Source organism: Ahaetulla prasina, chromosome 7 (genome assembly GCF_028640845.1).
Source record: "Ahaetulla prasina isolate Xishuangbanna chromosome 7, ASM2864084v1, whole genome shotgun sequence".
NCBI lineage: Eukaryota > Metazoa > Chordata > Lepidosauria > Squamata > Colubridae > Ahaetulla > Ahaetulla prasina.
In genome coordinates this window covers 7,181,418-7,195,272 of record NC_080545.1, presented here as the reverse complement: position 1 = coordinate 7,195,272, position 13,855 = coordinate 7,181,418, and the positions used below count along the sequence as shown (strand labels likewise).

The window sequence follows — 13,855 nt, the reverse complement described above, 5'->3', positions numbered from 1 at the left end:
CTTCTCGGGGGGGGAGCGGTCAAGGGAAGGCCCAGACGAGGGCTCTGCATCGGAGGAAGAGATGGAGCCAGGGCCATCTGGGAGCAATGCACGGACTCCGGAGCCTCCAGAGGCGGACAGCAGAGAGGCAGATGAACAGGAGGAGCCTGTTCCTAGTGCAAGAATGTGAAGAGCTGCCAGAAGGCAAGAGCTGCTAAAGCAAAAAGGACAACCTGGGAGTAAGGCCAGGATTACGGGAGTAAGGCTTAAAAGAGCAGCAATGGCTCTTGGGTTCTTTGTAGGAAAGCAATGTTGCTACAATTGTTTTTTGTCGGAGTCTCCTGTTCCTGAACTTTGTGGGGTTCTTGCCAAGAAAAGCCTTTGGCAGGATGCCAAAGAAGACAAAGGTTTGTGATAAGGCCGAAGGACTTTTTCTGAAGGACTTTGTTTTGGAATTAATTTGGCCTAAGCTGAGAACTCACCATCTCCCCGGTTTTAGGCCTGGTGCCTTAACTCCCAGACCAAACTGGCTGTCTATGTAGAATCACTTAAGTCTATTATAGTTTGTAGCTTCTCCCAGTCAATGCCATTTTTTACCTCATTATGTTCTTCTTTTTTTTTCCAGTTTCTCTAATAGCTTTTACAACCATGGCTCTTTTAACCATAATGGAGTTTACGGTCTATCGTGACACCTGGATGAAATACGAATATGAAGTGGACAAGGATTATACTAGGTAAAAGGCTTTGCCCTCGATTACTATTTTTTTTAAAATATATTGATCGTACGTGACTTTATTTTTTTATTTTTTTTTTAAAAAAAACCCAATCTTGATGCCTTTTAAAGGACCACGGTTGCAAAATTCTTGTATTAATTCTTGAGATCCCGATAGCAGGAGTGCCAGGTGGTTAAAGAAAAACAAAAACAGAATTATTACATGTCTTCTGGGACATAAGGAAGAAACATACAATCTTGAAGGGGGAGGTAAGGTAGATGCAAACAGATTTGTTAAGGGACAAAGCTGTTAAGGGAGGATATTGCCACGTAGCCAAGCTGCTTAAAATAGAGAAAGCTCCATTATCCCAGAACCTCATTAGAATTAGTGAAAGGAAAAAGGGTTAGCTTACTGTATCTCAGAACTGCTTTTATATATATATATGTGTGTGTGTGTGTTTTCTGAGGTTTTCACGGCTGTTTGTCTGTAGGTCTTTGGTTGTTCAGGTTTTGTCCCGTGTAAAATTGGAAGTGTCTTGGCGAAGTTTTGACGAAGTCTCATTCATCATCTTCATGTGTGAAAAATGTGTGAAAAGGAAGAAACAGCTGCGATCACACATTGCTCCCAGAAGCACGAAGCTGAAGCCTGAAGATGACGAATGAGACTTCGTCGAAACGTCGCCAAGACACTTCCAATTTTACACGGGACAAAACCTGAACAACCAAAGACCTACTTACATATATATATATGTAATATATATGCTTTAGCCTTATATATATGTATGTATGCTTTATATATGTATGCTTTATATATGTATGCTTTAGCCTTATATATATGTAATATATATGCTTTAGCATATATATATATGCTTTAGCTTCCTGTTTATCAGTGAGTTCAGTAAGGCAAGTCGTCCTTGATGTCATTTTAATTTATATTTTATTTTATTTTATTTTATTTTATTTTATTTTATAGATAGATAGATAGATAGATAGATAGATAGATAGATAGATAGATAGATAGATAGAAAGAAAAGGAAGGAAGGAAGGAAGGAAAGAAAGAAAGAGAAAGAAAAGAAAGAAAGAAAAAGAAAGAGAGAAAGAAAGAAAAAGAAAGAAAGAAAGAAAGAAAGAAAGAAAGAAAGAAAGAAAGAAAGAAAGAAAAAAAGAGAAAATTCTTTATTGGCCAAGTGTGATTGGACACATAAGGAATTTGTCTGGTGCATATATGCTCTCAGTGTACATAAAAAGAAAAGGCACATTTGTTAAGAATCATAAGGTATGACACTTGATACTCATAAGGTACAAATAAGCAATCAAATCATATTAGGAAACAATATAAATCGTAAGGATACAGCAACAAGGATACAGTCATAAGTGGGAAGAGATGGGTGATAGGAATGATGAGAAGATTAATAGTAATAGTAATGCAGACTTAGTGGATAGTTTGACAGAGTTGAGGGGATTATTTGTTTAGCAGAGAATTTGTTTATTATTTTTTGTTTTATTTTATATTGTATTATTTTATCTATATTTTATTTTACTATTCCCGACTTTATTATTTTTTTACAAATAACTCAAGGCATGGAACATATCCAGCCCACCTTCCTCCTCCTAATTGTTGTTTCCCCACAACTACAACAACCCTGTGAGGTGAATTGGACTGAGAGAGAGAGTGACTGGGCCAAGTTCACCCAGCTGGTTTTCACGCTAAGGCAAGACTAGAACTCATAGTCACCTGGTGATTGGGCCAAAGTCACCCAGCTGGCTTGCATCACTAAAGCAGGACTAGAACTCACAGTCTTCTGCTGATTAGGCCAAAATTACCCAGCTGACTTTCATTGGCTAAAGCAAAACTAGAACTCACAGTCACCTGGTGATTGTCCCAAGGACACCCATCCAGCTTTCATGGCTAAGGTGGGACTAGAACTCACCGTCTCCCGTCTTCAAGCCTGGCGCCTTAACCACTAGACCAAACTAAGGTCTCTCTTTCTTGGTTTAAGACAGGGGTGTCAAACCCGCGTCGTCACGGCAGCATCAAGTGACGTATCATGACTTTTTCCACCTTTGCTAAACCGGGCATGGGTGTGGCCAGCGCATGACACATCTGGCCTGCGCACCGTGAGTTTGACAGCCCTGATTTAAGAAGAGGCCGCAGCCCTTTCCAAAGATACAAGCTCCATCTGTTCTTTGACAGTGTTTTGCAAACACTCATTCCTTTTCTTGGGCTCGTTTCATCAATTTTGCTGAAATCCATTCAAATTCTGCCTTGGTATTAATGGAAGCAACTTCTATTTCTGGCGTGTGCGTGTGTGCTGGTCACCTGGTCTTCCGGTTTTCTGGCCGGCATGCGCACGCGAAGACCGGTGTGCCGGAAACTGGAAGCTCACCTTCCCGCTGCGTGCATGCGCGCCAGGGACTTATTCTTCTGGTTTCTATAGAATAGAATAGAATAGAATAGAATAGAATAGAATAGAATAGAATAGAATAGAATAGAATAGAATAGAATAGAATTCTTCATTGGCCAAGTGTGATTGGACACACAAGGAATTTGTCTTTGGTTGTCTATTCTCTTGAATAGAATAGAATAGAATAGAATAGAATAGAATAGAATAGAATAGAATAGAATAGAATAGAATAGAATAGAATAGAATACTCTCTTCTTAGAATAGAGTAGAGTAGAATAGAATAGAATAGAATAGAATAGAATAGAATAGAATAGAATAGAATAGAATAGAATAGAATAGAATAGAATAGAATTCTTCATTGGCCAAGTGTGATTGGACACTCAAGGAATTTTTCTTTGGTTTTCTACTCTCTTCAATAGAATAGAATAGAATAGAATAGAATAGAATAGAATAGAATAGAATAGAATAGAATACTCTCTTCTTAGAATAGAATAGAATAGAATAGAATAGAATAGAATAGAATACTCTCTTCTTAGAATAGAGTAGAATAGAATAGAATAGAATAGAATAGAATAGAATAATAGTTTGAATGTACACTAATTGGCAGACATTAAAATGAAATTATGCTGCATACATTTCTCAAAGAGTCTCCACCTCTAATACATACATAAACATGACAAGATTATAGAACCCCAGTGGCTTTTATTGCCAAAATTTATCTTTATATTCACTTTGACAATTTTCTGTTATTCTCCAATGTTTTCTGCCTTCCCCCCCCCCCCCCCCATCTTTCAAGCTGAGAGTTTACATGCGTTTCTTGGTCTCACGCTGGCGTGCTGTACATGTGCCTTTGGGGCACCAAAAACATTTTGCATCTCTGCTGGAAGCTGATGTGATTTTTTAAAAAAAAACACTTTCGGAAATAATAGTTGTTTGTTTGGCTCCTTTGTGCTGTTGTCATGGAGATAAATAAGCTATTTTCTGCCTCAACCTGAAACCTATAGGCAGCGCTTGCAAATTTCAAAATACAGCAGTCGTGGGCAAGAGGTCCCAGGGAAATACATTATTTTTATTGAATTTTCTCTTCTCCGCCTTCAGTTAAACATGATTATGCTGCTCTCATCCCCATGTTGCATCAGAGTTCAGAAATGTTTTGATTCACACTTTTTGAATCCTCCGGCGGTTTCTTCAATAAAGCACAGCATGGCGTCACGCAAATATTTTATCGGTGTTTCTTCTTCTTCTTCAAAAAAATGCACAGCATATCTCTATTACAATCAAATCTCGCTTTAGACCAGGGTTGTCCAACCTTGGCAAGGTTAAGAGTTTTGAACTTCAACAAAGACTTGTGGAATTCTAGAAGTTGGAAGTCCGCAAGTCGTCTTAACCAGAGGTGGGCTTCACATTCTGTCACCACCGGTTCGCCCAGCACCGGAAACGTGAGCGCGCATGCGTGCGACATCAAACAACACGGGATGTCAGCGTTCCAGAAAAAAAAAAATCTCTCGCCTAGTAAAACTCCGAAGCACGCATCTTTCAAAGTTCTTTTACTAGGATAGGCAAACTGGCACATCTGGGAAAATCCGAATCTGAAAGATCTGGATTTTCCCCTCAGTAAATCAAAAAACCCCAAAACCACCCCTGACTCCTTTGCGAATCACATGCTCCAATCGCCATCCATCCTGTCTCGAGACAGCACTCGGACCACTCCTTCTCCAGATGCAGGATCGGCCTGACCTTGACCGACAGGAAGAATGCAACCCCTTGTTGTGTCTCGCCCGCTTTCACCGCAGCCGGGGCCTTCTTATCTGCTTCCGAACGCTGAGTAATGTCCTAGTATACCTCCAGCCCCCAGCTCTGGCTCCATGCCCAGACAGGCTGAGGAGGAAGAAGTACCTCCAGCCCCCAGCTCTGGCTCCATGCCCAGGCAAACGGAGCAACTAGACCCCTCCCCCTCCCCCACAGCATGTGAGCCTGAGGGAGGTCAATTGCCAACAGCTGCAGACTGGAGTGACCCTCGCTTCAGAAGAATTGATAGGCGGCGGCGACAGAAGGAAAGGAGGGGCAGGCCTGGATAAGTGCTGAGTCATGGAGCCACACCCCATGGCCTATATAAAGGATCTGCTTTCTGGCATTCTCTAAGTCAGGCAAAGTCTAATATATCTTGCTGAAGTCACTTTCTGGTCTCCTGCCTGCCTTGAGAACTTTGCTAGGACTTTGGCAGAGCTGCAGAGGCACGCCTGATTCGGATTTCCCTGACCTGGTCTTCAGCGGAGGAGTGGGATACGACACCCCTCTACTAAATCCCCCCTCCTACTTTACCACACATGAGAAAGTAGCAGCACGGAAGCTTTCGGCCTAGTATGGCTTCCAAAGCTGACATGGGAATTTGCTCGCATGTGCCAACCACATATGCGTGCAGCATCAAACAACACAGGAATTCGCGCACGCACCAACCACGCTTGTGTAGCATCAAACCTCAGCGATATAGGACAGTCAGGTCGCTACTACAGGTTCGTCCGAACCGGCCTGAACCAGCTGAATACCACCTCTGGACTTAACATTGCCAAGGCTGGGCACCTTTCTTCAGACTGAAAACAATAGTCGAGACATTATTCTTCAGACAAGGTTTCTTCAGGCAGGAAGTTCTCTGTTTTTTTGAAAAATAAAATTCAAGGCAGATTTCTATTGTGGAGTTGTAAATCTTTCTTTAGATGGAAATGTAAAATGGGTTCCTTGCTTTATTTGGAATACTGCATCCAGTTTAGATAGATAGATAGGTAGGTAGGTAGATAGGTAGATAGGTAGATACATAGGTAGGTAGGTAGGTAGGTAGGTAGATAGATAGGTAGGTAGATAGGTAGGTAGGTAGGTAGGTAGGTAGATAGATAGGTAGGTAGGTAGGTAGGTAGGTAGGTAGGTAGATAGGTAGATGATAGATAGGTAGATAGGTAGATAGATAAATAGGAAAGAAAGAGGAAGAAAGAAAGAAAAAGAAAAGAAAAGAGAAAAGAAAAGAAAAAGAAAGTTAAATTCATTCTTTACTGGTCAAGTGTGATTGGACACACAAGGAATTTGTCTTTGGTGCATATGCTCTCATTGTACATAAAAGAAAAGATACATTCGTCAAGAATCATAAAGTACAACACTTAAGGATAGTCATAGGGTACAAATAAGTAATCAAATCATACTAGGAAACAATCTATAAATCGTAAGGATACAGCAACAAGTTACAGTCATGTAGTCATAAGTGGGAGGAGATGGGTGATAGGAATGATGAGAAGATTAATAGTAGTGCAGACTTAGTAAATAGTTTGACAGTGTTGAGGGAATTATTTGTTTAGCAGAGTGATGGCCTTCGGGAAAAAACTGTCCTTGTGTCTAGTTGTTCTGGTGTGCAGTGCTCTATAGCATCGTTTTGAGGGTAGGAGTTGAAACAGTTGATGTCCTGGATATGAGGGATCTGTAAATATTTTCACGGCCCTCTTCTTGATTTGTGCAGTATACAGGTCCTCAATGGAAGGCAGGTTGGTAGCAATTATTTTTTCTGCAGTTCTAATTATCCTCTGAAGTCTGTGTCTTTCTTGTTGGGTTGCAGAACCGAACCAGACAGTTATAGAGGTGCAAATGACAGACTCAATAATTCCTCTGTAGAACTGAATCAGCAGTTCCTTGGGCAGTTTGAGCTTCCTGAGTTGGCGCAAAAAGAACATTCTTCGTTGTCCTTTTTTGATAATGTTTTTGATGTTAGAGGCCCATTTTAGGTCTTGAGATATGGTAGAACTTAGAATCGCCACGATATAAAAAAAGATGCTGAGATTCTAGAAAAAGTGCAGAGAAGAGCAACAAAGAAAATTAGGGGACTGGAGGCATATAAAGACATATAAAGAAGGGTTGCAGGAACTGGGTATGTCTAGTCTTATGAAAAGAAGGACTAGGGGAGATATGCTAGCAGGGTTTCAATATCTCAGGGGCTGCCACAAAGAAGAGGGAGTCAAGCTATTCTCCAAAGCACCTGAGGGTAGAAAAAGAAGCAATGGGTGGAAACTAATCAAGGAGAGAAGCAACTTAGAACTAAGGAGAAATTTCCTGACAGTTAAAACAATTAATCAGTGGAACAACTTGCCTCCAGACATTGTAAATGCTCCAACACTGAAAGTTTTAAAGAAGAGATTGGATAACCATTGGTCTGAAATGGTGTAGGGTTTCCTGCCTGGGCAGGGGGTTGGACTAGAAGACCTCCAAGGTCCCTTCCAACTCTGTTATTCTATTCTATTTATTTTTCTCTCTCTGAATACAAACAAGTTCAACAAGTGAAGTGGTTCATACACAAGTTGTCAAATTGAGGCTCTTAACAAGGTTGGCATCTGACTTTCTAATTGGCCTCCAAGGGGAAGGCTTCATGCTATGTAATTAATCTAATTAAATCCCAACCTGTTCCTTTCCAGATGTTAATTTTCCACGGTGGCACTTCTTAGAAGGTGCTCGGTTGGAGAATAGTGTCCCAGCAAATATTTATAAAAGATTTGGGATCCAGTCTCTCTAAACAAAAGCAGTCTAGGCCAGGTGGTGGCGAACCTTTTACTCACTGAGTGCCGAACAGGTCCGTGCTTTGCATGCTTTGTGCACACGCGTGCCATCCACACTTGTTGTGGTCCGCCAGCAGCCTGCGGAGCTGGCAACGGAGTCAGACAGCGATGAGGCCGAGGAAGAGCGTGGGCCAGTCCTGGAGGTTGGGGAAGGCCCGGATGAGGGCTCTGCGTCGGAGGCAGAAGTGGGGCCAGGGCCATCGGGGAGTGAGGTGCAAACTCCGGAGCCTCCATAGGCTGACAGTAGTGAGGCAAAGGAACACGAGGAGCCTGTTCCTAATGCACGCATGAGAAGAGCTGCCAGAAGGCAAGAGCGATCAAGCAGAGAGGACAACTCGGGAGTAGGGCCAAGAGATGATTGGCCCCTCCCATAAGGCTTAAAAGACCAGCAACGGTGTTTGGGCTCTTTGCCGGAAAACAACGTTGATAGCTTTGTCTTGTTACATTTGTTTTGTATCGGTGTCTTCTGAACTTTCGCCTAATTAGACCAAGGTTTGTGAGGAATTGTGTTGGAAGGAATTTGCTTTAATTTAGTTGAACTACGCTGGGAATGAAGTAATTATCTGCTGTTTTATTAAAGTTTGTTTGTTTTTACAGTGACTGAGTTTTCTTCTACCTAATAGGGAATGGGTTAAAACAGCACTAATGCGCGGCTCCTCCCCCATGCGCTGTGTCCGCAACTGCACCATCTGAGCATGCGCACAGCTTTCGCATACGTTCCCTACTGTGTGCTGTGCACAAAATCACACCATCTGCGCATGTGTGCAGCTTTCATGCTGCTCCCCTGTGCACTGCACACGCAATTGCATTGTCTGTGCTTGTGCGGGTTTTTGCACATGCAATGCACACAGGTAAATGCCATATGCGCATACTGTGCACCAGCACTCTTGTACACATGCGCAAACGCGTGCGCATGCATAGGAGAACTCCAAAGACCAGCTTGGTCCCCTGAATTGCACACATGCGCACTGGAGGCCCGAACACCAGATGGGGCACACACACATGTACAGCTTCAGGTGAGTTGGGTGACAGCTCGTGTTGTGTCTGCGCCCCCCGAGCCAGGCCCCCTGCCAGAAAGTGATTTAGAAAGTGAGGGGGAAGGGCCATCAGGACTTACCTTGGGAGCACCGGCTTCCCTGGCTCAGCTCCAGGAGCTAGAGGCAGGCCAGGTGGAGTAGATAACGAGGCCTCCGTCCCCTGACTCTTTCCTCCCCAGGCCACGACTCCAGACCCAGCTGATGGCAATCAGGCCTGGATGGACCCTAGGTTTCGTAGGCAGGAGAGGCGGGGACAACAAGTAGGGGTGGGGCAGGCCTAGGAAGTGCTGAGTCATGGAGCCACACCCCACAGGATATAAAAACCAGCGAGGGCTGCTATGCCTCTTCGTAACAGGCAAATCAACTGCTTGACTATAGCTGAAGTACTGTTTGTTCCTGGGTGACTCGTCGGCATCAAGGGAGACAACAGAGTCACTTGGCAGTTGCTCGCTAGTTTGCTGCCAGAGCTGATAGTGCCGGCTAATTAAGCCATCGCTCGGATGGAGGCGAGGGGGACAGAACAGCTCGCGTGCCCGGAAAAATGGCTCTGCATGCCACTTCCGGCAAGCATGCAATAGGTTCGCCATCACCCGACATGTTGGATAGCTGGGACCATCCAAACTGACATGTTGGATAGCTGGGACATCATATTTCCAATTTTCCATATTTTGAAGAATCGGGAATATCGTTAAGGTTTTCACATTGCGGTGCAAGTTAATGACGTCCAAATAGTTACCACCTCATATGATGCTTTTTTAAGTTGGTGTTACTTAATCTTGGCAGCTTCAAGTTGTGTGGACTCAACTCCCAGAATTCCCCAGCCAGCAGTTCTCCTATATTTGGAGGCGTTTCTTTCTTGCTTAGCCTTTCCTGCTCCTATGTCAAATGTCAAGCAGTTATGGCGTTAAACATTTATGAAAAATGGTCCAGGTAGTCCTCAACTTGCAACGGTTTGTTTAGTGACGGTTTGAAGTTACAGTGGCATGAAAAAAAATGACTTTTTAACAATTTTTCCACACTTAATGACCATTGCAGTGGTCAGATGATCAGAATAGGGAACAGGCTCATATAGGGAATACGTGATCTCATTTTGCTTCTGACAAGCGAAGGCAATGGGGAAGCCGGGTCCACTTAACAACTGGGTTACTAATTTAACAACGGCGGCGATTCGTTTAGCAACCGTGGCAAGAAAGGTCGCAAAATGGGGCAAAATCCAGGACTGTCTGTATCACATGTCAGGAGAAAGTAGAATGACACTAGCACGATGGTGAAATTAACATATTTGTGTTTTCCTCTCTTCCAGTAAATTAAGAATAAATGTAGACATCACAGTTGCAATGAAGTGTCAACGTAAGTATTCTGATTCAGATCTTTGTTTTACTACAGTACAGGGGTGGGATTCTACTGGTTCGGACAGGTTCGGGCGAACCAGTAACTTTGATGATCAGCTGGGAGCGAACCGGTTTGTTCCGATGATCAGCTGGGAGCGAACCGGTTTGTTCCGATGATCAACTGGGAGCGAACCGGTTTGTTCCGATGATCAACTGGGAGCGAACCGGTTTGTTCTGATGATCAACTGGGAACGAACCGGTTTGTTCCGACGATCAGCTGGTCCCGCCCGCCTGCCCCTGAGCTTTACTTACCTTTATCTTCGCAGCTGATTAGCGGGACAGCAGATTGCTGCCCCTCAACTGTTTTAATTCCCTAGCACTAATGCGGAAAGTGATTTTTCATCTAACTGCGCACACGTGCACAACGAAGCATGCGATCACCGAACCGATTGTTAAACTGGAAGGATCCCACAATGAGAATATATCTACTGAACAAAACTCCGCATTGGCGACAGGAAGGGCATCCGGCCATTAAAACATTCTGCTAGCTCCATTCAGTTGTCCAGAATCCAACCGACAAGGGATTATGGGGTTGTTAAAAGAAGATGATTTACAACTTGCGGAGGAAATGTCATTTGCACTGAATTGCTAAACATAGTTCTTTTGTTTTGTCAGTAGTGTAAATTTTTTTCACTAATCTGGTGCCTTAGAGTCATTTTTGCTTGGGAATCATGTACCTTGCATGACACATACAACTTCCTTTGGTAACCAGTTTAGCAATGTGGCAAAAATAAAATAAAAAGTTTTATAGCATCTTTAAGACCAAGTACATTGTTGCACAAATTTTAAAGATTAGCTCCATCTTATGAAGCAAATAATCCAAATTTCTTTGGAAAAAAAAGGTGTATAGATTATAAAGCCGAACGGGTGTTTATTCCACTTACCAGATTCGGGTTTGTTTAAAATAAAAAATTTTAATCCCAAGAAGACCACACAAATTCTCTCTTTTTTTTCCTCTCCCTTGCTTCCTTTTTCTCTCCCTCTTTCTCCGGAAAAGCTAAACAATGTTTATCTCTTTGGAAAATAGCACTGCAAAGTATTTTCTTAATGCTGTCATTATTGTGATTTTTTTTTTATTTTAAAGCTAGAAAGGGGACTTTTGAAATGTCTACCTTCATCTTTTTTTTTCTTTTTAAATCACTTTGGATAGTACCAAAAAGAGAAGGAAGTAAAAAAAAAAGAAGCCAGGTGCAAAATTGGAGCTAATATTCAGCAAAATGCTTTAAAATGATGGCATCCATTAGTCTCGTCCAGTCCTTTTACCAACTAATGCATCTCGAAAATTACTGTTCTGTACAGTACTAATAATCAGGATTTTAATAGGCAGTAGAACTTGTTTCTGGGGAAGAAGAAGCTGCAATATTTCTGCAATCCTCATTATTCTTAATGAGCAAGATTTGAGAAAGCAAGGCTTTGTAAATTCCTTCTATATTTTGAGGTGCTGCAGTTCGTTGGCTCAAGACACACAAGTTTCGCAGTTTTCCCCATTTAGATATGAGCCAGCCGTGTGCTGCAGCTGCCAAAAAAGCCAACACAGTTCTAGGTTGCAAAAACAAAAGGGATAGAATCAGGATCACGTGAAGTGTTAATGCCACTTTATAATGCCTTGGTAAGGCATCCTGCATCCAGTTTTGGTCATCACGATGTAAAAAAGATGTTGAGACTCTAGAAAGAGTGCAGAGAAGAGCAACAAAGATGATTAGGGGGACTGGAGGCTAAAACATATGAAGAACGATTGCAGGAACTGGGTATGTCTAGTCTAATGAAAAGGACTAGGGGTGACATGATAGTAGTCTTCCAATAACTCAGGGGTTGCCACAAAGAAGAGGGAGTCAACCTATTTTCCAAAGCACCTGAGGACAGGACAAGAAGCAATGGGTGGAAACTAATCAAGGAGAGAAGCAACTTAGAACTAAGGAGAAATTTCCTGACAGTTAGAACAATTAATCAGTGGAACAACTTGCCTCCAGAAGTTGTGAATGTGAAAAACACTGGAAGTTTTTAAGAAGATGATGGATAACCCTTTGTCTGAAGTGGCGTAGGGTTACCTGCCTAAGCAGAGGGTTGAACTAGAAGACCTCCAAGGTCCTTCCAACTCTGTCATTCTATTCTATTCTATTCTATTCTATTCTATTCTATTCTATTCTATTCTATTCTATTCTATTCTAAATTTGTTAAAGAAATAAATTTACTGTCATGAATTATGAGATCTGAATTAAAGCAGAAGATGGATCGACATTTCTTTTAACGACCGAGGTTTAGAAAAGAAACGGTTTAGGTAACCCTTTGCAAATTCTTATCTCTCTCTTTCAACTTTTTGAAACAGACATTGGTGCTGACGTCCTGGATCTGGCAGAAACGATGGTTGCTACTGCAGATGGATTGGTCTACGAACCAGTAAGTGGGAGTTTCTTTTTTTTCTTTTTTTTTGGGGGGGGTGGTGAAAGGGGTGTCAAAGGTGCAGTGACACCTGACTTGTTGTGTAATTTCCAGCAGGGAAGGACATCAAAACTACCATATTTTTCAGAGTATAAGACGCACTTCCCTCCCCCCTAAAAGGGTGAAAATTTGGGTGAGTCTTATACACCGAATGTAGCCCCGCCCACCCACTGGCCCCCATTCTTTAGCCTCTGCCTCCCAGCAATTTACCTCCTTGCAGCAAACAGCCTGTTTCAGCTTCAGCACAGCCTGATTAGCACAAGCAGCTGATTGTTCCTGGATCAGCCTCCCGACTCTCAGCTGTTTCAGGCTGCAGGGATTGGTATTGCTGCATGGGCCTCTGCTGTTTGCTGCAAGGAGGCAAATTGCTGGGAGGCAGATTTGTTTTTTTCCTTGTGCTAATCAGGTTGTGCTGAAAATGAAAATGAAACTAAAGCAGATTGTTTGCTGTTTGCTGCAATGAGGGAAATTGCTGGGAGATGGAGGCAGATTTTTTTCTTCTTGTATTCCTCCCCAAAAATGGTAGGTGCATCTTATAGTCTGGAGCATTTATAGTCCGAAAAATACGGTATTCATCCCACGATAACTCTGATTTTACTGAGCCTGGCTGTTGTGACCCAGGCCCAAGTAGATATTATTAAACGCAATCAGTTTGAAAACAAAAAGACTTTATTAGAACAGCTGAGAATTAACTCATTCTCAGCGTCGTCCAAACTAATTCAAAACAAATTCTTCATAACACAACTCTTCAGTCTTATCACCAACCTTGGTCTAATTAGGCAAACTGCCAAAGGCATTTCTTGGCAAAAGTTCAGAAGCAGAAGACGCCGACAAGAAATAAATGCAGCAAGACAAGGAGCAATTCTATCAATGTTGTTTTCCGACAAAGAGCTCAAGAGCCGTTGCTGGTCTTTTAAGCTTTATGGGAGGGGCCAATCATCTCTTGGCCCTACTCCTCTTTACTTGAGCTGCTCTTGCCTTCTGTCAGCTCTTCTCATGCGTGCACTAGAAACAGGCTCCTCCTGTTCCTCCGCCTCTCTATTGTCAGCCTCTGGAGGCTCTGGAGTCCACACCTCATCCCCGATGGCCCTGGCCCCACCTCTGCCTCTGACGCAGAGCCCTCATCCGGGCCTTCCCCAGCCTCCAGGATTGGCCCAGGTTCTTCCTCAGCTTCATCGCTATCCGACTCCACTGCCAGCTCCGCAGCCTGCTGGCAAACCACAACACTGGCTGGGTATCCACAGTCGCAGAAAATATGACCGGAGTTACACATCCACGGATTAGCCATGAAATGCCACGTAGT

The 13,855-nt window shown here is 42.8% G+C and overlaps 1 protein-coding gene across 1 annotated transcript in view; it reads left to right on the top strand.

The window, feature by feature from the left end:
• The window catches only part of ERGIC2 (ERGIC and golgi 2), a 45,003-nt gene that overhangs the window by 12,707 nt on the left and 18,441 nt on the right, over positions 1-13,855 (top strand). The window contains exons 4-6 of the mRNA XM_058190486.1: positions 605-713; positions 10,026-10,072; positions 12,440-12,510. Of these exons, the coding sequence (XP_058046469.1) occupies positions 605-713; positions 10,026-10,072; positions 12,440-12,510 (227 nt within the window). The remainder of the gene's footprint in view (positions 1-604; positions 714-10,025; positions 10,073-12,439; positions 12,511-13,855) is intronic.